The following is a 27,156-nucleotide window of genomic DNA, read 5'->3' as shown; positions in this document are numbered from 1 at the left end:
TTGGGGGTGACCAGTGAGATATACCTGCTGGAGCGCGTTCTACGGGTGGGTGCTGCTATGGTGACCAGTGAGCTGAGATAAGGCGGGGCTTTACCTATTAGAGACTTGTAGATGACCTGGAGCCAGTGGGTTTGGCGACGAGTATGAAGCAAGGGCCAGCCAACGAGAGCGTACAGGTCGCAGTGGTGGGTAGTATATGGGGCTTTGATGACAAAACGGATGGTGCTGTGATAGACTGCATCCAATTTGTTGAGTAGAGTGCTAGAGGCAATTTTGTAAATGATATCGCCGAAGTCGAGGATCGGTAGGATGGTCAGTTTTACGAGGGTATGTTTGGCAGCATGACTGAAGGATGCTTTGTTGTGAAATAGGAAGCCAATTCTGGATTCAATTTTGGATTGTAGATGCTTAATGTGAGTCTGGAAGGAAAGTTTACAGTCTAACCAGACACCTAGGTATTTGTAGTTGTCCACATATTCTAAGTCAGAACAGTACGGAGTCGTGATGCTGGACGGGTGGGCGGGTGCGGGCAGAGATCGGTTGAAGATCATGCATTTAGTTTTACTTGCATTTAAGAGCAGTTGGAGGCCATGGAAGGAGAGTTGTATGGCATTGAAGTTCGTCTGGAGGTTAGTTAACACAGTGTCCAAAGAAGGGCCAGAAGTATACAGAATGGTGTCGTCTGCGTAGAGGTGGATCAGAGAATCACCAGCAGCAAGAGCGACATCATTGATATATACAGAGAAGAGAGTCGGCCCGAGAATTGAACCCTGTGACACCCCCATAGAGACTGCCAGAGGTCCGGACAACAGGTCCTTCGATTTGACACGCTGAACTCTATCAGAGAAGTAGTTGGTGAACCAGGCGAGGCAATCATTTGAGAAACCAAGGCTGTTGAGTCTGCTGATAAGAATGTGGTGATTGACAGATTCGAAAGCCTTGGCCAGGACGATGTATACGGCTGCACAGTAATGTCTCTTATCGATGGCGGTTATGATATCGTTTAGGACCTTGAGTGTGGCTGAGGTGCACCCATAACCAGCTCTGAAACCAGATTGCATAGCGAAGAAGGTACGGTGGGATTCGAAATGGTCGGTAATCTGTTTGTTAACTTGGCTTTCGAAGACCTTAGAAAGGCAGGGTAGGATAGATATAGGTCTGTAGCAGTTTGGTCTAGAGTGTCTCCCCCTTTGAAGAGGGGGATGACCGCAGCAGCTTTCCAATCTTTGGGAATCTCAGACGATACGAAAGAGAGGTTGAACAGGCTAGTAATAAGGGTTGCAACAATTTCGGCAGATCATTTTAGAAAGAGAGGGTCCAGATTATCTAGCCCGGCTGATTTGTAGGGTCCAGATTTTGCAGCTCTTTCAGAACATCAGCTATCTGGATTTGGGTGAAGGAGAAATGGGAAAGGCTTGGGTGAGTTGCTGTGGGGGGTGGAGGGCCGTTGATTGGGGAAGGGGTAGCCAGGTGGAAAGCATGGCCAGCTGTAGAAAAATTCTTATTGAAATTCTCAATTATAGTGGATTTATCAGTGGTGACAGTGTTTCCTAGCCTCAGAGCAGTGGGCAGCTGGGAGGAGGTGCTCTTATTCTCCATGGACTTTACAGTGTCCCAGAACTTTGAGTTTGTGCTACAGGATGCAAATTTCTGCTTGAAAAAGCTAGCCTTAGCTTTCCTAACTGCCTGTGTATATTGGTTCCTAACTTCCCTGAAAAGTTGCATATCACGGGGGCTATTCGATTCTAATGCAGAACGCCACAGGATGTTTTTGTGCTGGTCAAGGGCAGTCAGATCTGGAGAGAACCAAGGGCTATATCTGTTCCTGGTTCTACATTTTTTGAATGGTACCTGGTGGGTTCATTGATCATTTGTGTGAGATTGAGGGCATCAAGCTTAGATTGTAGGATGGCTGGGGTGTTAAGCATGTCCCAGTTTAGGTCACCTAGCAGCACGAGCTCTGAAGATAGATTGGGGGCAATCAATTCACATATGGTGTCCAGGGCATAGCTGGGGGCAGAGGGTGGTCTATAGCAAGCGGCAACGGTGAGAGACTTGTTTCTGGAAAGGTGGATTTTTAAAAGTAGCTCAAATTGTTTGGGTACAGACCTGGATAGTAAGACAGAACTCTGCAGGCTATCTCTGCAGTAGATTGCAACACCGCCCCCTTTGGTAGTTCTATCTTGTCGGAAAAGGTTATAGTTAGGGATGTACATTTCAGGGGTTTTGGTGGTCTTCCTAAGCCAGGATTCAGACACGGCTAGGACATCCGGTTTGGCAGAGTGTGCTAAAGCAGTGAATAAACAAACTTAGGGAGGAGGCTTCTAATGTTAACATGTATGAAACCAAGGCTTTTACGGTTACAGGAGTCCACAAATGAGAGCACCTGGGGAGTAGGAGTTGAGCTAGGCACTGCAGGGCCTGGATTAACCTCTACATCACCAGAGGAACAGAGGAGGAGTAGATTAAGGGTACGGCTATCAGAACTGGTCGTCTAGTACGTTCGAAACAGAGAGTAAATGGAGCAGGTTTCTGGGCGCGATAGAATAGAGTCCAGGCATAATGTACAGGCAAAGGTATGGTAGGATGTGAGTACATTGGAGGTAAACCTAGGCATTGAGTAATGATGAGAGAGATATTGTCTCGAGAGACGTTTAAACCAGGTGATGTCACCGCATATGTGGGAGGTGGAACTAAATGGTTGGTTAAGGCATATTGAGCAGGGCTAGAGGCTCTACAGTGAAATAAGACAATAATCACTAACCAGGACAGTAATGGACAAGGCATATTGATATTAGGGAGAGGCATGCGTAGCCAGGTGATCATAGGGGTCCAGTGAGTTGTTGGGCTGGCTGGAGACACGGCGATTCAGACAGCTAGCAGGCTGGGGATAGCAAGCTAGCAGAAGGCTCTTAGAGGGACGTCTCGACGGAGGAAAGTCTGTTTTAGCCTGTTTTAGCTCATGACATAAGGCATATGCACAATATGGAAGTATATGCATGCAATACATGCATACTAATCAGTCTTGCAGGCGTTTACATGGTTTTGCCAAATGTCAGGTGATTGAAATTTCAACGGCAGTCCCGCTGCTCTAAAAAAATAGCGTCAATAATACTTAACTGTGTCTATTTTTTCTCAAATTTCAACTAGTTAAAGGATCAAACGCTCAGAAAACTGTTAGAGTAAGTTAAAATGGAATTGTATTCAACATTTTGGCTTGTCGGGGACTTTCCAAGTTTTTGCAATGCTTTGTTTCAGACATGTATACCAAGAACTGGTATCACAGTCTGATTTAGGCCCCAGCCATGGGGCCCAAAGGTTCCACAACCTGGTGCAGCAAGGGCTCAAGCCCTTTTGACTTTCTTTCAAGGGCCCACCTCGTAATGAATCTTACCAGACAAACGTTATTACAAACACTTGAATCTAAAGTTAGTTTAAGGTTAATCTCGTGGACAAACTACCACAGGAGGTGATTGGTGAGGACGGGCTCGTGGTAATCGCTGGACCGGAATCTGTGGAATGATATAAACTACATCAAACATGGTTTCCAGACATTATTATGAGCCGCCTCTCCTGCTGAAACTATGTAAACATAAATGGTACTGACCAATTACACAATACTTTAGTTCTGGGTTAAACAGATATTAGGGTAGTCGTTTGTGGGTGGGTATACTTCATAAATTACATTGTTGCCAACAAACAACGCATGATCAATTTAACTAGCTGACGAATAGGCATCAACTCACCACGTAGCTTATTCTTAATGTTTGTCCATAAGCTAACATAGTGAGGACAGACATTTTCCAGAATAAAGTGGTAAGTAAAAAAATTAATGAAATCGCCCACTCCCTACCTGGTATCTTATTCTTCCGCTATACAACTTTATATGCGTTATTTGTTGACAACCTTGTTATTTACAAAAAAAATTGAAACGATTCCTGTTGGAACGTTCCACAAACTATACCCAACCGTAGTTTGTCGCTGTATTCTAATTCCAAGAGGGTTATTTGCATAAATCCGGAAGTTGAGTCAGTTATTTCTTGCAGCCAGGCGTTCTGGTACTTGTAGTTCTTTTTATACCCATCTTAGCTCTACCCTCCTATCACAGTAAGTATTTCTCGTGACAATCTGTCGACATCTAACTTAGAATTGTGTGCCACTATATGTGTTAGTTATCGTATGTAGGTATTTTTAAATTTGGTATTACTGAGGAATTCACATTTTATGGTTATCATCTCGTATGATTTCGCTAGCAAGCTAACTAACAACGCCAGTCTCTTGTCTCGAAACCAACGTGAGCTAGCTGTGTCTCTTTTAGTTAGTTTCCAAATAACATTTGTACATAATACACTATTAAGCATTCCATAGGGTGTGAGATGGCCATCTACTTAAATGTGCAACAAGAGTGTGTGAATAAAGTGGGATAGCAAATTAGCAAGCAAACAAGTTAACTTGTTAACAAGCCAGTTGGATAGCTAACGTTAGCTAGCTAAATAACAATTTTCATTTAGAAGACCTCAAGTTACTGTAGTTAACCTTTTTAGTTATTACTTCTGCAGTGTCATATCGTGTTGATGTATGACAGTTTCTTGTACTGTAGTTCAAGTTACACCGTTTAGTTGTTCCATATTTCACAGCTTGTCATGTCTTGGCCCATCCAAACACACCTTAGCCAAACCTGTTACCCATTTCAGTCACATTTAGACATTATTACACCCTTTACTCTCACCAGAGGTTTTGCTATTGAATGACTATTGAATGACTAACGTTATCTGCCTGGCTTTCCACATAGCTGTCTGTGCAAGACTAGCCAATAACCTCTAAATTGCTTATGTTTGTTTAAATTGACCAATAATTTTGTGTGGATGCTAGGTTTTTGTCTTGATTAGAAGGGTTGGTGGTGGTCGACCACACATTTTGTTTCTTGTTATTTGTGAAACTACACAACCAAATTGACTCAATGTTTTTGTTGACAGACATGCCAGGTGAAACCACCACAGAGACAGTCCCAGCAATGGAGCTGCAACAGTCACAGGCAGACACTGGTTAGTATCTTATTTATATTTCTCAATGTGTCTGTGCAGTCCTCAAGGCTGTCTCTTGACCTGGCATGATGTGTTTTTCCACAATGGGGTCCAGGAACTCAACAGCAAAATTACTAAACAACCGGTTTCTCTTTTCTCAATATGGCATTTCTTCACTCTGCTCATACTAGACCAAACCTTGTGTGTGTAATCTCACGTAAGCTCTAACATAGAATCCAACAGGGTTTGTTTTGGTTTCCTGGACTCTTAAACATCTACTGTACTCACCTATACTTTATGAGGTTTCTTTGTACTGTACTCACCTGCACTGTATGAGTTTTGTCTTGGGACTGGGGTGTAATGGACAAACTAATACACCATGATACTTTTTCTTGTGGTGTCTTGCATGGAACATAATCTGTCTCCAAAAAACAGACTGCAAAATGTCTGTGGCGAATACCTATTCAAAAAGGCAATGAGAAAGCGTAGTGATGTCCTCACGAATTATAGTTTTCAGAATCTGAGCTATTAAATTTACCGGTAAGAAATATTTGCTAAATTACTGGATTATTTTTATTTTCAATGGACAATGTGCTATATACTTGGATTACCAGTGGTCATTATCCATTCACAATAGTGTAGGCCTAATGTTAAATATAATCTGTAATATTTATTGTAAAATGGCTTGTGAATCACCAATCTACTGGACTTGTTCATGCTAAATAAAAATGCACAACTCAAAGGTTCCTCAACTGCTCTACATTCAGCTACATCTTTCATCAATCTTACTTTACGTACACTTTCTGGCTGATCTAGCTGAAATATTACACAAGGTAAAGCATGTTCGTTTAATTTCCTCCTTCACTTTCTTCCCTTACGATGAGTAGTTATCACATCTTTTGAACGATAAGCCTAATTGACCCTATATTTAGTGCTTGTTTCTTCAGTCTGTGTACTGAAAGATGATGGGTCCCAAGGTGTTTCACTTGAATGCGGGGCACTGCATGATAAGACTGGTAGGGGAATACAAAATATTCATTATCTCTGTCACAAAGACTCATGGTTTATACTGTCACCGATTAGACTAACATTGGGCACAACTTGGTGGTCTACATTTTACCGTTCTTCTGTGTGTAGAAACAGTACATGTACTGTAGTTCCATTAGTACATGTTTCAGGAGTTGTTGTTTGTCAACAGGAGTATTGGTTTCTCCAATTTCTTGTTAAGATGAATTTGGACTAAATTCAGCCCCAGTTTTGATTCGCATATGGGTATTCTTAAGGAGAGAGACTCTCACTCCATCGTTTGGAACAGTATCCCACTTTACATAAAAACAAAATGTTTCCCAACATGGGTTGCAGCTTTTAATGTCGCTGTGACTCCCCCCTACTCTTTCTACTTCCCCTTTCTACTCCTACTCTTTTCCTGGATTCCCAGTGTTGAGAGTCGATGGGAGTTGTATCGACAAACCAGTTTCACTACTTGAGGTTACCAAGGAAATGGCTGATCCAAACCCCACTGTAGCTGCCGAAGCAGTTCAAGATTACACTGAGAAGGTTAAGGACAAGCTGAATGAAGAAGAGATTGTAAGCCCTGTTAAAGAAGAACCATCAACCCAAGACCAACCTACTGCTGTGCCAGAGGAAGACGGAGGGACTGCTGAGGAAGATGAGCCAACTGTTGAAGTGCCAAAGGTTGCTGTTGAAGAACAAGCTAGGCAAGTAGTGCCAGTTCCTGAAGCCACCATGGAAGAGCAAGAAACTGCTTCAGAATATCTGACGCCACCTGAAGTGGTTAAAGCCCCTGAGGTTGTGAGCATTGCAGTCCAACAAAACGAAAAGGCCAGTCAGAGCGAGGAACCCAAGGTGAAGGTCCAGACTAATGATGTTAATGGTCATTCCAGGTCATTTGCTATTCATTCAGGTGGGTTATATTTATTACAACTTAATGAAAACTGTCCCTCTAGGTGCTTTTCTTATGCCAATTTGGTTGGTTAAAATGTTTAAGCGGCGTTTCCCCTTTAGTACTAAGGAATCAGCAATGTTCTTTCTGAAAGGGTCACCTTTTTCGGTCTAAACTTGGGACTTTCAATGATCACCAACTACACAATTTCTAAATGTATTGAATGACACGTACCCCTTTGTAAATCACCTCAACCATCAGTCAGGTTTTTTCCTGTCTGGCACAGAGTAGTTTTGACTAGTGTACTGTGGCTGCTGTGGGTCTGTCTTTTAGGAAATGTATAATACTTTTTTTTTTTTAGAAGCTGGTTGTCCTTGCTAGTAGTTTGCTTAGTAGTTTGCGTTGCAGTGCACAATAATCTCTATGTACCTCCATGTTTTTTGCCTGTGCTTTTTTTTTACTGTTGTATGTGAGTTATTAAGTGCATCTAATATGCGTTGGCACAGAAACCACTCCCTTTGCCACTCCTCCTCCAAAAGCCTTTTGTGAACTAACACACACACTTAACTTTCCCCCCCTTACTAGCTCTGACTCTACATCTGCTAAATGTGAATGTTGTAGTTCTTGAGATTGAACATTCTCTTATGATGTTGTCAATCACTGTATAGTGTGACAATGTTTTTGCACCAACTAGTCGGATTTTGTCCTTGACATTTTGAATTGATTATGGATTCCTGTTAGCTGCTGTTAGTCTACTAGGGCGAACATTCAACATTCTCTTATGACATTGTCACTGTCGTCCAAATCCAACTGACATCCTGTCTTCCCTTTAGACTCTGCTTCCAAGGTGCTCTACTCCTTTACCCTGTGCTCTTCTACCAGACACCCTAGCCCCCTAAACTAACAAGACTTAAAGTGGGACCACGCCTCCTCTGTCCTCTTCGCCCAAAGCTGTACCTTCTTTCGACACCAAGCGCCCATCTCCAACCAACCCTACCTCCTAAGTCTCTCGCCACTCTTTACTGCTTCTCCACTACCCCCTCTTCACACTTGGCTTCGCCCCCTGTCGGCTCTCATTTTGGTGGCAAGGACCAGGCCACCCCACAACCCAAGGTAATAAAATCCGGGGAGCCAGGGAATACTGAGAGGTTTACTAGGTCTAATGTTCTTCTAAACCTGTCCCTCTGGCTGACGCTGCCAACTGAATCTAACAATATTGCGCTGTTACCTGACGCTCTACTACCAGCCAATTCTAACCCCGCTGCCCCAGTTAATGCCAGACCATTGCCTCCCACCATGTCTGAGAGGGCTCCCAGACACCACTGGAGCAGCTTCACACATTCACAAACCCCCTGCTATTCCTATCCTCACCGGAACTATCCTCTGCCTCATACGTTCAGCAAGTGGATGTCACTGCCGCTACCCTCCTAACTGAAGACGCTGTCCTCTTTTCCCCAGCACCTCCTGCCATAGCTGTAGTAGCCTCCAAGGCTGAAGTTGTCCATCCAGAGAATTCCACAACCACTAAACCTACTGCCTTTCCAGTTCAAGTCTCATTGTCAGAAGTGACGGCTGTTCCATTGGCTACGTCGCCTGTTAAAGCCTGCCCTTTCTCTTTAAGTGTTTTGCGAAAATGCTGCTCCTACACCCATGTTATTCTCCACTGCTTTGCCCCCTCTGAGAGCTACGGAAGGTCAAGCGAAGGACCAGGTGCATAAGGCTAGAGCTGTATCTGCTGAGGCTTCTGTTGTGAAGAATGAACTGCCCTGTGAGTCTGCAGCAGTTGACGACAGAGCTGAAGAGGTGTCCGTAGACGTGGCTGCTGAAGAACCAGCTGAGAAGCAGGTTGATATGCCTGCTGTTGCCTCTCTCCAAGCTTCTGCTACTGAGCCTCCTGCTGTTGAAAATATTCCCACCACTACTCCAGTTTCCTCAATCTCCATTTGATAAGGAAACTCCTTACTGCCCCCACTGGTGTGGTGTTTGTCCCTCCTAAACCACCAGCACCTCAAGCGTCTTTTCCCAGGCTGTCACCTGTCCATGTCACCCCTCTGATTCCACTAGACGAACCCGGCAGCGGCTCACCCGTATTCCCCCGTCGACCCACACCAGTGGAGTCTCCCTCCCGTCACCTCCATCTTTATCACTGAACCCTAGGGCTGGGCGGTATACTGTATTTTATGATATACTTACCTTCTATACCGGTATTTGAATGTTTTTGTTTGTTAAATGTGATACGCCAAGTGTAATGTCAATTTGTATAGTTTACTTGAGTCATCTCTCTCCGCTCTTTCTCTCCGTGCCACTTTCCACATAGACCTAGCCACACCCCTGTCACTCAAGGGGCGCATTTGATGTTCCTCATCCACGGGACTGGATGGCCAATGCAGCACATGCAACAATGCTGTTTTCTATTTGCTTCTTAATATAAATCCACTAGAGTTCTATAATGACACTTAGTTTGTGTTTCTTACATCAGCAAACAGCAAGTTTATTTTCTTAGCGACTTGCCCTAAATCTTGTGAGACGCTAATTGTTAGCCACTAATAGCTAGCTAGCTAATAAATGTACTGAGTAAGAGCAAACGTAGCAAGCTAATACAGCCTGGTTAATACCAGTGATGGTGTAGACCTGAATCAGCATGTTTGTGCAACAGTATCTTCTAAATCAAATAGGAAAATGCAAAGCAAATGTTAGCTACAGGAAGTAGCTAAGAGAACATGCAATGTAGCCAGAGCTTATAGGGTCCCCTAGGAAACACTTATCAACACTTTAGCTCCTACCCTGTCGCAATAACTCCTCCCTGGCATTTTAATTAATTGTCATCTCAAACAACACTGTATTAAAGTGCCCACTATTATATTCTAACTAATGAATTAGAATAGTCACTCTATTTCCATGATTCCAACAGTTTTGCTCTAATTCGCAAAGTAAAATCGCAATTGCAACATTTGGTTAAAAATAAGTCCTAGATTATTTGCAACCCTACGTGGTAGTGTGGAAATTCTCAATTGAGCAGAGGTGTAAAAATACTTTAAAGTACTACTTAAGTTTTTGGTATCTTTACAAAAAAAATTTTTTGACAACTTTTACTTCACTGCATTCCTATGGAAACTGTACTTTTTACTCCATACATCTTCCCTGATACCTAAAACTACTCGTTACATTTTGACTGCATAGCAGGATAGGAAAATAGTCCAATTACGCACTTGTCAAGAGAACATTCCTGGTCATCTATTGCCTCTGATCTGGAGGACTCACTAAACACATGCTTTGTTTGTAAATTGTGTTGGCGTGTGCCCCTGGCTATCCATAAATAAATAAACAAGAAAATGGTTTGCTTAATATAAGGAATTTGAAATTAAGTACATTTTTATCAATTTTACTTTTGATACTTAAGTATATTTTAAACCATACTTTTTAGACTTTAACTCAAGTACTATTTTACTGGGTGACTCACTTGAGTATTTTTCTGTTAACGATTCTTTACTTTTACTCAAGTATGACAATTGAGTACTTTTTCCACCGCTGCAATTGAGTGCAGGAAATGCAGAAATTATGAAAGTGCTGAAATTTCTTTTGGTTGAATTGAACAGTATAAAATAATCAGAATGGAGAAAGACTCATCGAAATCACTTAGAATGTATGTGTTGCCAGCCTGGGATCAGTCACTACTCATAAAGCACCCTAGGATCACTCACTACTCATAAAGCACATGTACAACTTTTGTTATTCAAAAACTAAAAATACTGTCAATTTACATTTTTTATAAATACCGTGATATAATATTTTGTCCATATCGCCCAGCACTACTGATTCCCCCACCAGATGCAGAGCCCATTGTGGTCAACAACGAGAAGGGTATTATGAATCCACATTGGCCTGCTTCGCATGGTAATTTTAAAGTGTCACTAACAATATTAGTTTGCATCATTTAGGGTCCGGTCATTTCTATAGGTGAAGTTTCTTCATTGAATACATCGGAGTAAAATGTAAGACTTTGTTCAGTCACTGACGTTGTACTAACAGGATTATATATATTTTTTTTTTATAGCCGATAAAATATAGACAATTCTGACTTTGTGAGGGTCACTTATGCTGAATTAAAAAAAATATATATATATATTACAAAATATATTTTTCCTCAGACCACACTTTATGTCGTAGTGGGATGTATTAATGCTTATGTGAATGGTTGTCTTAACTACTTTTATACCTACAGTCTATGTTTGGTTCATCCTCACTCTAGAAAATCCACCCTTTGCTTGGCTTCTGTAGTAGCAACTATTTAGTGCTGACCAAAACCTGACCAATGGCAAAATGTGTATTTGAGTTGTTTCCCTACACCCAGGTGCCACCAGGGGGTGGTGTTCTCCTACACCCAGGGGCCAACCTCAAACAGTCTTTTTCATCCAGCAACCCCATTTTTATATAATTTCATTTTATTAGGGCTATGACCGTTTATTACGTATCAGTCTGATATAATTGACAGTATTTCAATTTGAAGGAAGTATAGTTTGAAGCGAAATGCATCAGAAAGGAAATAGGAAGTTTTGTATGATTGGTGTAGAAAATAATGTAATTGATGGTCTTTTTTCCCCCCAGTCTGATTAAGTGCCTGGTCTTGTCCACTCTGTTCTGTGTCCTGCCGCTTTTGGGCATTGTAGAAGGAAACAGAAGACTTGTCCGGGTTCCTGAGAGTCTCATCTTTCATTGATGGGGTCATAATATTTTGTAGCTTAAACCGTTCAAAACAGAGCCATGTTTTTCAGAAGAAAACAGAAAACGCTCTGTTTATTACAACCATGTCTAGTGGCCATCGGAGGTTACTGACGTAACCGCGGTTCTATGAACCAAGCGCAATGTATTTTATTTCAGTTTCTCTCGCGGCCTCATTTTCAAATCAGTGAGACCTCTGTCTTTGTGCAGCGTTTCCCGAACTAATCTCCTGCAACTGTCCCGGGGAAGTGTATAAATGTATTTTGATGTGTTTGTAACCAGGTTGACTCTTTATATTACCACATAATTACGTTCCCTTATAGATGCCTTTTCTGCTTACGTAAATTGTTTTGTTTATGTTATACTAAAGAACTGATTCTGTGATATGTTGTGAGATGTTACATTTTCTAATGGAATGTATCTGGTGGTGTCTAGGGTCTGGCACAGATTCTGACAGTGATGACTCCATACCAGACTTGGAGGAGCAGGACTCAACACAGACACAGCAGGCACAGGTACATTATGGCCATTGGCCACCAGGGGGTGCTGCTCCCCTACACCCAGGGAGTCAAGTCGAGGGGGGTTGTATTCGGTGCATGTGACAAATGACAACATTTGATTTGAACTGAGCAATTTCCGCTAGATGGGCCAGCTTCAAAGTCTAAATTGGCTATCGAAAAAGTCATGTTTTGGTCTTAATTTAGGGTTTAGTGTGGTTAAGGTTAGGTTTAAAATCAGATTTTATGACTTTGTGGTTGTGCCAGCTAGTGACCCCTCTGCAGAGGTGCCTCTAGTAAGTGAGTCATGACGATAAATGACAACCTACTGATAAATGTGTCCAACTTACAGAATTAGTGATTTTTACAAACCTGTTGTTCTCTCCTCAGCTTGCTGCAGCAGCTGAGATCGACGAGGAGCCAGTCAGCAAAGCCAAACAAAGTAGAAGTGAAAAGAAAGCTAGAAAGGTCAGTAGGAACATGTGAATGAACATAAGAGTACATTGAATTGGCCACAAGTACCACAACAATCACTTTTTTACCCCAAAACCCATTTGAATACCTCAAAGCCCTGTTCTCAACTTTTTCTCTGTGGACCAGCTACTTCTAATGATTTTATTAATCGGATTACTTTTTTTACTCTTGAGGTGCTGAAAATGAGCTGCTATACGACACACAAGTACCATCGTAATGAAAGCATCATTCCCCAAACATAAGAAATAATGACCTAATAGCTTTAAGTCTATGGGGAATTTTTTTTTTACTCTGTGTCAAAACACTTGTTTTTCAGTTGTAATGACTTTCAGTTCAGTTTTCTGTGGACAGTGTTTCATACAGACAATCTGATTAGCTACTATAGTTTTCTGTGGACAAAAATGTAGTAATCTTCTCTGTCAACACCAGGCCATGTCCAAGCTGGGCCTCCGTCAGGTGACAGGCGTAACCAGGGTTACCATCAGGAAGTCCAAGAACATCCTGTTTGTCATCCCCAAGCCAGACGTCTACAAGAGCTCCGCCTCCGACACATACATCGTTTTCGGAGAGGCTAAGGTTGGAATCTACGCCATTTTATAACAGACATGTGCATTGTCTTTGGGGAAGCCAAGGCACGTGATGCTATTTTAAGTGGTAACCAGAAATGCTAGAAGAATCATTCATCAATTTCATCTTGGTTGGCTCTGACAGTGCAGCTTCTCATTTCAGATGGGACCTGCTATACTTTCTAATAGTTTATAAATGCCTTTTTAAAGCTGTTGTAAGCCATTTATTTCACAAGTATGTTAAGTTCTCTATGAATTACACCAAGATATGCTTGAAATATTCTTGCAGTTCTGTTTTCTGAAAGTGAATTTCCGTTCCAGATTGAGGACCTGTCCCAACAAGCTCAACTGGCAGCAGCAGAGAAGTTCAAGGTCCAGGGAGAAGACAGAATGTCTAGCATCCAGGAGAACACACAGACACCCACCGTACAGGAGGAGAGTGAAGAGGAAGAGGTGAGGGTCAAGGAAAGCATTTATTTACAATGACTGATGTGTGATTGTCTCACCTAGCTACTTATATACATACACATGTGGATTTGGCTATTTCTCCCAATTCACTTCTGTGTTCCATCATGCTTTGCAGGTTGATGAGACTGGCGTGGAGGTGAAGGACATTGAGCTGGTGATGTCACAAGCCAACGTATCTCGAGTAAAGGCTATACGAGCGCTCAAGAACAACAACAACGACATTGTTAATGCCATCATGGTAAGAATATTTCTTTGGTTGTCACTTGTGTTGTGAATGTAATATCAGGTGTAATTGACATTTTACCTTTGATTGCTATGTTCTGAGGTGATGACGGGCACATTTCCATCTGTACAATAAAGTTGTAGATTCAATGTTGACACCTCCTCCTAAAATACAAACCACTTTTTCTTTTTTGCAGGAGCTGACCATGTAGATGCCCAAGAACCTCGAGGACCAGGTCCAGTCCAGCATTAACCACTAGTAGATGTGGTCTATTCAATTAATTCCAAGGATAAAAATAAAAGTTGTGGATTAAAGGGGATGGAAGATTTCTTCTTCTGGTTACCGTGTGTATTTATGTTTTCCCATTTGTTGGTAAATAAAATGTTTTCCTCACATTATTTCTGTTTGTAAGATTGTGCTTACACTAATAAGCAGCGGTGGGTGTAGTGCCATTATAGGCAAGGGAACACAAAATGAAAATGTAATTGACGTTATCATTTCCTCAATCAAAGTTTGTATCAACAGATGTAGCCTGTTGAATACATCATTCTAGACAATATATTTCAATGTTATAAATATGCGTAATGCATCCTCCAATTGAATGCCTCCATCCTTGAATGTAAAATGGATCCTCCCTCCGTCTGCCCCTATACCCCCACACATTTTCTCAAAATGTTATATTTTTAATACCTTCAATCACAAAGTTAGACATACTTAATATTACAAAATAGGCCATCATCACTGTCAATCTTGAATGATCATTATTTGTTATACCAGTGAAATGTCCAAACTGCCTCTGCATGCCAATCATTTGATCTAATCATTTTTTATTTAACTAGGCAAGTCAATTAAGAACAAATTCTTATTTACAATGACGGCCTACCCCGGCCAAACCCTCCCCCTAACCCGGACAACGCTAGGCCAATTGTGCGCTGCCCTATGGGACTCCCAATCACAGGCCGGTTGTGATACAGCCCGGAATCAAGCCAGGGTCAGTAGTGACGCCTCTAGCACTAAGATGCGGTGCCTTAGACGGCTACGCCTCTCGGGAGTTTCATGGGAATATGAATTTAGATGCCCTTCAATTACTGTTCTGTGAGTGAATTACAGCAGATGGTGTTAAACTAGTAGCCTTGTATTTTGTTTCAATTAAAGTATATATCCAGCCCTGGTGCATGAGAAGAAGTGGGAAAAAGAAGCTCCAACTCTGCTTCAACTAACCATCCTAAAATCTCAAATTAGGTGTTTTTGGTGTAATAGTAAAGTTATAGGCCTACTGTGCTATGCTGTTGTGTGGATGTAAAATGATTAGTTATGTGATCTTGCGTGACATTGATTCAGCTTTGGTGTAACTTTACTAGACAAGCACCATTGTGAGAATGTTCTATTTGAAATAAGTGATGAGTACGACTATCATGCGTAGGCAACAGATGTTCAAGTGTTTTAAGCGATTGAAGCCCCCTTCCTGGTGCTGAAAGGACAGCGCCTGTGTCGTGCAATGATGTTAAAAAAAAAGTTGAACCAGCTTGTGGTGCTGTAGGATAGCCCTGCCTTTCGGTCATTTCAGGAACAAACAACCATTTGCAGTATAGCCTAATAGACCTATGACTATGTGGTATATATCTATTTGTAGGCTGTAGCCTAATGTATATACATATAGTTTATCATTGCACGAGGAGAGCTTTAGATGTGAGTAGGCATTTCATTGTAGCTTACACTACGCTGTATCATTCAACTTCCATTTGATGAGCTTGAACACATGGTTACGATAAACCATATTAATCAAATGTATTTAAATAGCCCTTACATCAGCTGATATCTCAAAGTGCTGTACAGAAATCCAGCCTAAAACCCCAAACAGCAAGCAATGCAGGTGTAGAAGCACAGTGGCTAGGAAAAACTCCCTAGAAAGGTCAGAACCTAGGAAGAAACCTAGAGAGGAACCAGGCTATGAGGGGTGGCCAGTCCTCTTCTGGCTGTGCCGGGTGGAGATTATAACAGAACATGGCCAAGATGTTCAGATGTTCATAAATGACCAGCATGGTCAAATAATAATAATCACAGTAGTTGTCGAAGGTGCAGCAAGTCAGCACCTCAGGAGTAAATGTCAGTTGGCTTTTCATAGCCGATCATTAAGAGTATCTCTACCGCTCCTGCTGTCTCTAGAGAGTTGAAAACAGCAGGTCTGGGACAGGTCAGGGTTCCATAGCCGCAGGCAAAACAGTTGAAACTGGAGCAGCAGCACGGCCAGGTGGACTGGGGACAGCAAGGAGTCATCATGCCAGGTAGTCCTGAGGCATGGTCCTAGGGCTCAGGTCCTCCGAGAGAGAGAAAGAAAGAGAGAATTAGAGAGAGCATACTTAAATTCACACAGGACACCGGATAAGACAGGAGAAGTCCTCCAGATATAACAAACTGACCCTAGCCACACACTCCTGGGCCAGACTACACTCAATCATATGACCCACTGAAGAGATGAGTCTTCAGTAAAGACTTAAAGGTTGAGACCGAGTCTGCGTCTCTCACATGGGTAGGCAGACCATTCCATAAAAATGGAGCTCTATAGGAGAAAGCCCTGCCTCCAGCTGTTTGCTTAGAAATTCTAGGGACAATTAGGAGGCCTGCGTCTTGTGACTGTAGCGTACGTGTAGGTATGTACGGCAGGACCAAATCGTAAAGATAGGTAGGAGCAAGCCCATGTAATGCTTTGTAGGTTAGCAGTAAAACCTTGAAATCAGCCCTTGCCTTAACAGGAAGCCAGTGTAGGGAGGCTAGCACTGGGGTAATACAGGATCAAAGAAAACCGAGAGGTGAACTATCAATTAATATTTATTTGCATATAAACTCAGCAAAAAAAGAAACGTCCTCTCACTGTCAACTGCGTTTATTTTCAGCAAACGTAACGTGTAAATATTTGTATGAACATAAGATTCAACAACTGAGACATAAACTGGACAAGTTCCACAGACATGTGACTAACAAATGGAATATGTCCCTGAACAAAGGTGGGGTCAAAATCAAAAGTAACAGTCAGTATCTGGTGTAGCCACCAGCTGCATTAAGTACTGCAGTGCTTCTCCTCCTCATGGACTGCACCAGATTAGCCAGTTCTTGCTGTGAGATGTTACCCCACTCTTTCACCAAGGCACCTGCAAGTTCCCAGAAATTTCTGGGGGGAATGGCCCTAGCCCTCACCCTCCGATCCAACAGGTCCCAGACGTGCTCAATGGGATTGATATCCGGGCTCTTCGCTGGCCATGGCAGAACACTGACGTTCCTGTCTTGCAGGAAATCACGCACAGAACGAGCAGTATGGCTGGTGGCATTTTCATGCTGGAGGCTTATGTCAGGATGAGCCTGCAGGAAGGGTACCACATGAGGGAGGAGGATGTCTTCCCTGTAATGCACAGCATTGAGATTGCCTGCAATGATAACAAGCTTAGTCCGATGATGCTGTGACACCGCCCCAGACCATGACGGACTCTCCACCTCCAAATCGATCCTGCTCCAGAGTACAGGCCTTGTTGTAACGCTCATTCCTTCAACGATAAACGCGAATCCGACCATCACCCCTGGTGAGACAAAACCATGACTCCTCAGTGAAAAGCACCTTTTGCCAGTCCTGTCTGGTCCAGCGACGGTGGGTTTGTGCCCATAGGCGACGTTGTTGCCGGTGATGTCTGGTGAGGACCTGCCTTACAACAGGCCTACAAGCCCTCAGTCAAGCCTCTCTCAGCCTATTGCGGACAGTCTGAGCACTGATGGAGGGATTGTGGGTTCCTGGTTTAACTCGGGCAGTTGTTGTTACCATCCTGTACCTGTCCCGCAGGTGTGATGTTCGGATGGACCGATCCTGTGCAGGTGTTGTTACACGTGGTCTGCCACTGCGAGGACAATCAGCTGTCTGTCCTGTCTCCCTGTAGCTCTGTCTTAGACGTCTCACAGGACGGACATTGCAATTTATTGCCCTGGCCACATCTGCAGTCCTCATGCTTCCTTGCAGCATGCCTAAGGCACATTCACGCAGATGGACTGGGACCCTGGGCATCTTTCTTTTGGTATTTTTCATAGTCAGTAGAAAGGCCTATTTAGTTTTCATAACTGTGACCTTAATTGCCTACCGTCTGTAAGCTGTTAGTGTCTTAACACCGTTCCACAGGTGTGTGTTCATTAATTGTTTATGGTTCATTGAACAAGCATGGGAAACAGTGTTTAAACCCTTTACAATGAAGATCTGTGACGTTATTTGGATTTTTACAAATTATCTTTGATAGTTGCCACTCTGGTTTGGGTTAATCGGCAGAACGGTGTCGCCTTAACCAACTGGTCACATATCGTTCTGGGTTCCACTGCTCAAGTGGGGGTCCGTGGAGTTTTGGGAACATCAAGGCAGACACACTGAATTTGGATCCTAGATCTCATTGGTGCGATAAGGTCCATGTGGCTAACCCCCCTCTCACACTCCGCTTAGCTGCAGGGAACAGTGCTTGACTTCTTATTTTTTTTTACAAATTTAACCTTTATTTAACTAAGTCAACTCAGTTAAGAACAAATTCTTATTTACAATGACAGCCTACCCCAGCCAAACCCAGATTATGCTGGGCCAATTGTGCACCGCCCTATGGGACTCCCAATCACGGCCAGATGTGAGACAGCCTGGATTCGAGTCCGGGACTGTAGTAATGCCTCTTGCCCTAAGATGCAGTGCCTTAGACCGCTGCGCCACTCGTGTGCCCGACTATATGTAAGGTTCCTCAGTCGAGAAGTGAATTTTTAACACAGATTCAACCACAAAAAAACAGGGAGGTTTTCCAATACTTCACAAAGAAATGCACCTATTGGTAGATGGGTACAAATAAAATAAAAAAGCAGATATTGAATATCCATTTGAGCATGGTGAAGTTATTCATTACACTTTGGATGGTGTATTAGTACACTACAAAGATACAGGTATCCTTCCTAACAGTTGCCAGAGAGGAAGGAAACCCCTCAGGGATTTCACCAAGAGGCCAATGGTGACTTTAAAACAGTTACAAAGTGCAATGGCTGTGATAGGAGAAAACTGAGGATGGATCAACAACATTGTAGTTACTCCACAATACTAACCGAATTAAAAGAGTGAAAAGAAGTACAGACTAAAACATATTCCAAAACATACATCCTGTTTGCATCAAGGCATTACTGCAAAAAATGTGGCAAAGCAATGAACTGTTTGTCCTAAATAAAAAGTATGTATGGGGCAAATCTAATAAAACACATTACTGAGTACCACTATCCATACTTTCAAGCATAGTCTTATGGGTATGCTTGTAATCATTAAGGTCTAGGGAGTTTTTCAAGATAAAAAAAATAAACGTAATGTAGCTAAGCACAGGCAAAATTCTAGAGGAAACCCTGCTTCAGTCTGCTCTCCACCAGACACTGGGAGATTAATTCACTTTTCAGCAGGACAATAACCTAAAACATGAGGCCAAATCTACACTGGAGTGGTTTACCAAGAAGACAGTGAATATTCCTGAGTGGCAGACTTACAGTTTTGACTGAAATCTACTTAAACATCTATGTCAAGATCTGAAAATGGTTGTCTAGCAATGATCAACAACCAATTTGACAGAGCTTGAAGAATTTAAAAAAGAATAATAGGCAAACGTTCCAGGTGTGGAAAACTCATAAAGACTTACCCAGAAAGACTCACAGTAATAGCTGCCAAAGGTGCCTCTACAAAGTTTTGACTCAGGGGGTCATGAATACCTATGTAAACGAGACATTTCTGTATTTCATTTTCAATAGATTTGTCATTATGGGGTATTGTGTGTACAGTCGTGGCCAAAAGTTTTGAGAATGAAACAAATATAAATTTTCACAAAGTCTGCTGCCTCAGTTTGTACGATGGCAATTTGCATATACTCCAGAATGTTATGAAGAGTGATTAGATGAATTGCAATTAATTGCAAAGTCCCTCTTTGCCATGCAAATGAACTGAATCCCCCCAAAAACATTTCCACTGCATTTCAGCCCTGCCACAAAAGGACCAGCTGACATCATGTCAGTGATTCTCTCGTTAACACAGGTGTGAGTGTTGACGGGGACAAGGATGGAGATCACTCTGTCAGGCTGATTGAGTTAGAAAAACAGACTGGAAGCTTCAAATGGAGGGTGGTGCTTGGAATCATTGTTCTTCCTCTGTCAACCATGGTTATCTGCAAGGAAGCACGTGCCGTCATCATCGCTTTGCACAAAAAGTGCTTCACAGGCAATGATATTGCTGCCAGTAAGATTGCACCTAAATCAACCATTTATCGGATCATCAAGAACTTCAAGGAGAGCGGTTCAAATGTTGTGAAGAAGGCTTCAGGGCGCACAATAAATTCCAGCAAGCACCAGGACCGTCTCCTAAAGTTGATTCAGCTGCGGGATCAGGGCACCACCAGTACAGAGCTTGCTCAGGAATGGCAGCCGGCAGGTGTGAGTTCATCTGCACGCACAGTGAGGCGAAGACTTTTGGAGGATGGCCTGGTGTCAAGAAGGGCAGCAAAGAAGCCACTTCTCTCCAGGACAAACATCAGGGACAGACTGATATTCCGCAAATGGTACAGGGATTGGACTGCTGAGGACTGGGTAAAGTAATTTTCTCTGATGAATCACCTTTCCGATTGTTTGGGGAATTCAGAAAAAAGCTTGTCCGGAGAAGACAAGGTGAGCGCTTACCATCAGTCCTGTGTTATGCCAACAGTAAAGCATCCTGAGACCATTCATGTGTGTGGTTGCTTCTCAGCCAAGGGAGTGGGCTCACTCACAATGTTGCTTAAGAACACAGCCATGAATAAAGAATGGTACCAACACATCCTCCGAGAGCAACTTCTCCCAACCATTCAGGAACAGTTTGGTGACGAACAATGCCTTTTCCAGCATGATGGAGCACCTTGCCATAAGGCAAAAGTGATAACTAAGTGGCTCGGGGAACAAAACATCGATATTTTGGTTCCATGGCTAGGAAACTCCCCAGACCTTAATCCCATTGAGAACTTGTGGTCAATCCTCAAGAGGCGGGTGGACAAACAAAACCCCACAAATTCTGACAAACTCCAAGCATTGATTATGCAAGAATGGACTGCCATCAGTCAGGATGTGGCCCAGAAGTTTAATTGACAGCATGCCAGGGTGGATTGCAGAGGTCTTGAATAAGAAGGGTCAACACTGCAAATATTGACTCTTTGCATCAACTTCATGTAATTGTCAATAAAAGCCTCTGACACTTATGAAATGCTTGTAATTATACTTCAGTATTCCATAGTAACATCTGACAAAAATATATAAAGACACTGAAGCAGCAAACTTCATGGAAAATATTTGTGTCATTCTCAAAACTTTTGGCCACACTAGATGGGTGAGCTTTTTGATTTTATTTATTCCATTTTGAATTCAGGCAGTAACACAACGTGTGGAATAAGTCCAGGGGTATGAATACTTTCTGAAGGCACTGTACCTCTAGGCTGCTATACATACTTATTTGGTTTGTCATTCTATCGTTTTTCATGGGATTTTAGTGGTAATTACATTTATTTTGAATTATTTTTCAGAATTAACTTTCCAGAAATAGTTTAACCAGCTCAGTGTATTCTCAAATTGAAAAAAGTGAGGGTGCGCCACTCCTTGCGCTCCAGCAGCACTACAACCCTGCTAGTAACGCCTGTTCATACAGACTTGTGTTAAACAAGGGAAATAGTTGATATTATGTGATACAGATCAACTATTTTTTAAATTTTATTATACAGATCAACTCTCTCTCTGTGTGTGTTGCCACGGTAACAGCGTAGCTTACTTCAGGTAAAGCGCGTGCAAGAGACTTGTCCCTGCACGAGCGAAAGATCCAGAAACTTCTTTCGGACAGCGCGAGCGAGGCCACCGTGACTTGATTCTAGATGCGTCATTGCGCACAACAACGAGGAAAAGCAGTTACTGGTCTAGGATTGATATTTACATTTTGCCCTGTCGTTTTTCGCTACAGAAGAGAATATCCAACAACACATCGTGGCTAATACTGCAGACTGGAGTGGGAAGAAATAGATAGCAAGAGATGTACGTTTGGAACGGAGGGTAGGGGGGAGCTAACGTTAGCGTGCAATGCATGGGATGCATATTCTTGCAAATGCGGGGTAGCTTGCTAGCTAGCTTCAAACGTAAACAGTGTTTAACTAGGGCTGGCTGTGTCTGGCATGCCCAAACCTTTATACGTGTATAGCAACGCTGCAATGATAGTTTCCATATTGTCCATTGGACACCAAAATGCAACGTTAATGTTATAGCTTGCTAGCGGGTGCCAAATGTAGCTAACTAACTAGCTAGGCCTGTTCTATGCTCCTTCATGCATGGGGACGATTAGTGGGAATGAATGGCGCGCTTGTCAGTTTACACTAGACGAAATGTCGGCTTTACAGTCGCGCAATGGTACTCGACCATATCATCACGAGCCATGGTGATACTTTAATAATAATACAAGGCTGAACCTTGGCTTCATAGCTAGCTAGTTATTCCTTTATTCACATGGACTAGCTAGTTTTAGCTAGAGCCATATAAACAGGTATTAGCGAGCCATTTTCCTTGCAGAGTGGCTCTCTTAGCTACTGGCTTGCTAGTTGGAGTTACGACATTCCATGTGGCCTGCTAGCTAGCTCATGATTTAATATATGGAAGGGTGTCAGAGCTGGTTAGCGAATAATACCTATTAGGCTTGGCCATCAAACCACTGAATTCAAGGAAGCCTTATCCCTTGAGACCTGACGAAGTATGACCTTGGATTAAATAAAGTTGATGGGTGGAGCTACACTCCAGCTGATAAATTAATGTTCCTGATGTAGTGTGTGAATTAATCAAACAATGTATTATCTTAGCTAGCTAATCAATGCTTAAAGCACATTTGCCTGCTTTTCTGTTTCACCGTGCATGTAGCAGATGAGTAGACCGCTTTCTAAGTGGCACATTATTCAGGTTTGCATCTAAAATGAATGGCTGGAACCAGAGTGATATATGGATGGAACCAGCCCCCTATCCTTCCCACATTTTATCCCTTCATAGATGTATCCCCTATTCCCTAATGATGGTAGTCTTGGTAACTGTCTGTTAAACTATCATTCCCCTCATTGCCACTCCCTGTCATGCTAAACATTTGGCATAATGACAAGGAGTACACAGAGTGGTATGTTAGCTAAACAGACTGGTACCCAGGCTATAATGATGGGGTGCAGTTTCCCAAATATGGATGGATTTCATAATCAAAAACTAGAAGACATTGATCACTGCTTTGTATCGGACTAATCAGTCTTCTTTATCGTCCTATAGGCAGCCAGCAACAGCGAAGTGGTATGACAGAAGGGACTCTGTCTTTATTGAGTTCCTGGTAGAAGACAGCAAAGATCTACAAGTGAAGTTTGAAAAATCAAAACTTGATTTCCGGTAAGCTGCTTCACCTTCACCCAGTACACACTTTAGTTTAAGTGAGATGGATTTTAGGCTAAATTGTGAGCTGTCTATAAATTAGGCCTACTGCAGACACACTTGGGGGGGGGGGGGGGGCAGTTTCCTGGACACAGATTTAAACCTAATCCTAGACTAAAAACCATCTTCATCTTTTAGCCCATGAATAAGATCAATCCTATTGGCCCTTTACTGTCTGAATGAACAAAACCATCTATTTTACATTGTCTTTTCAGTTGTGTTGGTGGGATTGAAACCCTCAAACACCATAATGAATTGGACCTTTTCGACTCAATTGATCCCAATGTAAGTATGTTTTTCATTTAGCTGCAGAATCACTATCTGCAATGACCCAGAAAAACCGCTGCAATGACCTGGATGTTAAATATGCTGACAAAGAAGATCCCTCATCCAAAATCACTTGTAATATACCGATTATCTCTCTTCCTCTCGTTACAGGCATCCAAGCACAAACGTACAGACAGATCAGTGTTGTGTTGTCTAAAGAAAGCAGAGGCAGGAAGAGCATGGCCACGGTTAACAAAAGACAAGGCAAAAGTAGGAACTGTTTCAATGCACAGTACTATGTATTCTACCTTACTTTTTCTGCCCTGTATTTCTGGGCCTCCCGTCCATGTATCTTATTCCTGAAAGGCCAAACTGATTAGCACCCCTATTCTGAGACGATTTGAGTAGGCTCAGATCACATAAGAAGGGCATTTTGCCTTGAATGTTGGTTAAAATAATTTTGATTTGGGATGTCTGTTTTCTTTCCCACAGTTTCAATGGCTGGGTGTCGACTTCAACAACTGGAAAGACTGGGAAGATGATTCTGATGAGGATCTGTCCAGTTTCGACAAGTTCTCAGAGGCAAGCATGTCACGTTGCACAAAGTGTGTAATGTATTAAATGTGTTAAATGATATATATTTTTATGTTGAAACAATGATTGTTGCTTATTTTCAGATGATGAATACGATGGGAGGAGAAGACGGCATGCCAGATCTGGGGATGGGTGGTATGGAAGGTCTCGAAGAGGTCTGTGTTTATTTTCTGTCATTTCTAAATTAATTTTACAGCAAATATATCAAGGCAAATGCAAACATTTACCAGTGTACTATATACGGTGGCTGCAAGAGAAACTACTTGCTTTCTTGCTCTTGAGTTTTCCAGTTTTGACACTAAATCTCATATTGTTTTTATTTCCAGCACGACAGCGATGATGAAAGTAAGTTGTGATATCATTTTAGCACATGGTTAAAAGCAAGCAGACAATTTCTATAGCATTTATGGTACATTTCATTTGAATGTTCATAAGTCTCATACAATCCACACATGAGCCATGTTGTAGACTTGGTAGATTAGCTTTTTACCTTTTTTAATATTTTTATTTTTTTATTAACATTTTAATATTTGTAATTTTTTCAGAGATGCCAGACCTGGAGTAATGATGCATATAAAGTCTTGTAACCGATGACGACGAGAAATGAAAGCCTCAAAGGTCGGTTGAAGAGAGAGACGAGTTGAGTTGGTAGCCATATTTGAAAAAGGAGGAAATATCACCAGTTTTGAAAACACACGTCAGAGGAACCTCACTGAGGAGAGACTGTATCTGTCGTAATGGCATCACAGCAGAGCATTCTCCAGCCAATGTCTTAGTGCTGTGCTTTGCTGTTCTAATTCTACATGGACAATTCAGTTGTTTCCATGATGTGTTTGTTGTGGGGTTCAGTTATACCGTGCTTTAACTTAACAACCAGGGGTGCCTTCAGCAAGGAACAGCGTTATGGAACGTTCAGATAGAATTACGTCATGTAGAACAAAGGTGCCACTGACATGTAGAATTAAGGAATCGTGTCGGCTCATCGTATTTCCATCTGCAACGTTTGATAATGTTTTCCTACTGAATGTGGCCCTGCTCTGATGGGATAGTCTGAAAGTTACACCCCACCTCTCCACCTTTTTTATTTGATAACGTTAGTGAGGTTACGTATTGAATATCAACATAATTGTAAATTTTAACCGGGGGAAAAAAACATGTTTTAAAACAACTGCCTATTTTCAATAAAGTTGTTTCTTTTTTTTAATGAAAAATGGCCCCTTTTGTTCGTACTGTACATTTTGTTGTATTTTTGTTAATATATTGAAACAAGTTTTAGCTCGGAACAAATATTCTCTCAATGTATGTTAACATCTGGAAATGTTACCGGTAATAGTTCATTGATTTTTAAATAATGAGGTATTAGAAATTAATGAATGAAATATGCATGTTAAACTTATTTTACAGCATAGCATAAATTGTAAGTTATAATGGAAAAACCTTTCAATCACATTTTGCAAGGATGCTTTTGCTTTAGTTAACATCGTACATACAGAACATTTTAAAAGTATATACCGTTAGTTTACTCTGTATTTATTGCATGCTGTTTTGTATAAAACAAGCAGCAAATGATTTCTTCCATGTTCAAAGGGGTGCAGAAACGCAACAAAAATAACTTGTCATTAAATGACCAAGTTTAATTTGCACTCGCAGTACAAAAAATAAATGCACTACTAGGTTTCGCCAACCTATCTCGTTGATGAAATTTCAGTTTAAATGCTGTGGGAATTTGTCCACATATTTCTAATAAACTATCCGACTAAGTTGTTGTCCGGTTTAAAAGTGTCTTGGCGCGAAGTGAGAATAATATGTCTTTGACCTAAACAGATTAAAGGGATATAATGGGCATGACAACATGAACAAAGGTCATCTGTTATTACAGCATGTGAGAATGAGTCTGTTGAATGCTTGTACATGCTATGACCACCAGGTGGTGTTGATGGTCTATATACCATGGCTGCATACCTAGATATAACCTGTGATGCGTCATTGGATATTACACAGGAGTAGGGTACTGAGAGCATCTATACACATTAGGAACCAACATAGCAATATGTTCTTCCAGAGAATGTACCTTTTGGACAGTCCCACTTGAAGTTTTAATTTCCTCTAAACAAAATGATTGTTGGTTCAGTTTAGGAGCATGCTAAATGTCAACACTGTGCGCACCATTCACAGACTAAAATGAGTAAACACTCGATTCTGCTGATTGAGGCTTTTGTGTTGTGTTAGTAATAGATGGCAATATTCTCATTTTCAAAGATTTATGCACAAACCATTCATTCCAAATCTTTTTTGAATTCGTTTATATACATAAATGTAATTTCCCTGTCCATGGAGTTCTATCACATTTATATTTGGGTTAGATTCTACAATTGGATAAGAAATAATTTATATTATACAGGTGCAAGGAATGGGAGCCAAGTAGCCTACATTAATTCAGGCCCGTTAATATTGCATACTGAAAATCAGTAAATCAGTCCAAGTATGATGGACGACCAGTAGCCAAGATACCATGTCATCATGCAGTAAGTAGGCAGTCTGACCACGCTGGTGGAATTGAAGAGAAAACCCCAGAGAGACCAGTCGCTATTGTGGCTGTGCCCATCGTTTTCCAACAGAAATAATGGTGTGAGCATCTTAATGAAAAGATATTTGGTATTGGTGCAATAAAAATAATAACTTGTATTAACCACAAGTTTTGTAAAGGAAAAAATATTTAAAACCCAAGTGAAAATATGTTGTGACTGAATGGCACACCTGTCACCCCATTGGTAATAATGAACCTAAAACCGTTCCAGTGTTCTTTTCCACAGTTCAATCTAGAAGAAAACAGACAAAGACAGAAAAATCTGAATTTTAGGAAGTTTTTAACATAAAATTATAAATCCAGAATTCTCTGATTATTAAAGTATATAATATGTTCTTG

The 27,156-nt window shown here is 41.7% G+C and overlaps 2 protein-coding genes across 6 annotated transcripts; both read left to right on the top strand.

Moving 5' to 3' along the window:
- The first annotated feature begins 4,007 nt into the window (after positions 1–4,007).
- LOC129829628 (nascent polypeptide-associated complex subunit alpha-like) lies at positions 4,008–14,272 on the top strand. Of its 4 annotated transcripts, none has more exons than XM_055891431.1 (9): positions 4,008–4,107; positions 4,977–5,045; positions 6,463–6,948; positions 12,082–12,161; positions 12,534–12,611; positions 13,047–13,193; positions 13,505–13,636; positions 13,767–13,889; positions 14,071–14,272. In XM_055891431.1, exons 2-9 carry the CDS (start codon positions 4,979–4,981, stop codon positions 14,083–14,085), a joined length of 1,128 nt encoding a protein of 375 aa, XP_055747406.1. In that variant the 5' UTR covers positions 4,008–4,107; positions 4,977–4,978; the 3' UTR covers positions 14,086–14,272. The 4 variants fall into 4 exon arrangements, with proteins under 4 accessions (XP_055747406.1, XP_055747409.1, XP_055747405.1 ...); XM_055891430.1 differs by lacking the exon at positions 4,008–4,107 and adding an exon at positions 4,210–4,294; XM_055891434.1 differs by lacking the exon at positions 6,463–6,948 and having other exon boundaries at positions 4,015–4,107.
- Positions 14,273–21,727: 7,455 nt separating this feature from the next.
- Positions 21,728–25,990, top strand: LOC129829627 (prostaglandin E synthase 3-like). Of its 2 annotated transcripts, none has more exons than XM_055891428.1 (8): positions 21,728–21,971; positions 23,214–23,327; positions 23,585–23,654; positions 23,808–23,906; positions 24,129–24,218; positions 24,314–24,385; positions 24,557–24,575; positions 24,776–25,990. In XM_055891428.1, exons 1-8 carry the CDS (start codon positions 21,952–21,954, stop codon positions 24,793–24,795), a joined length of 504 nt encoding a protein of 167 aa, XP_055747403.1. In that variant the 5' UTR covers positions 21,728–21,951; the 3' UTR covers positions 24,796–25,990. The 2 variants fall into 2 exon arrangements, with proteins under 2 accessions (XP_055747403.1, XP_055747404.1); XM_055891429.1 differs by having other exon boundaries at positions 21,736–21,953.
- Positions 25,991–27,156: the final 1,166 nt, after the last annotated feature.

Source organism: Salvelinus fontinalis, chromosome 31 (assembly GCF_029448725.1).
Source record: "Salvelinus fontinalis isolate EN_2023a chromosome 31, ASM2944872v1, whole genome shotgun sequence".
NCBI classification, from domain to species: domain Eukaryota; kingdom Metazoa; phylum Chordata; class Actinopteri; order Salmoniformes; family Salmonidae; genus Salvelinus; species Salvelinus fontinalis.
The sequence above is the reverse complement of the archived record's forward strand: the minus strand, read 5'-3'. Positions and strand labels throughout refer to the sequence as shown.

Excerpts from the sequence above, each read along its gene's own strand:
- LOC129829628 (XM_055891430.1), top strand. The coding sequence starts at position 4,225 with ATGGTTATCATCTCGTATGATTTCGCTAGCAAGCTAACTAACAACGCC. Across the intron at positions 4,295-4,976 it reads TCTCTTGTCTCGAAACCAAC|ACATGCCAGGTGAAACCACC; the intron begins GTGAGCTAGCTG and ends TTTTGTTGACAG. Across the intron at positions 13,194-13,504 it reads TCGTTTTCGGAGAGGCTAAG|ATTGAGGACCTGTCCCAACA; the intron begins GTTGGAATCTAC and ends TTTCCGTTCCAG.
- LOC129829627 (XM_055891428.1), top strand. The coding sequence starts at position 21,952 with ATGTACGTTTGGAACGGAGG. Across the intron at positions 21,972-23,213 it reads ATGTACGTTTGGAACGGAGG|GCAGCCAGCAACAGCGAAGT; the intron begins GTAGGGGGGAGC and ends ATCGTCCTATAG. Across the intron at positions 23,655-23,807 it reads TCGACTCAATTGATCCCAAT|GCATCCAAGCACAAACGTAC; the intron begins GTAAGTATGTTT and ends CTCTCGTTACAG.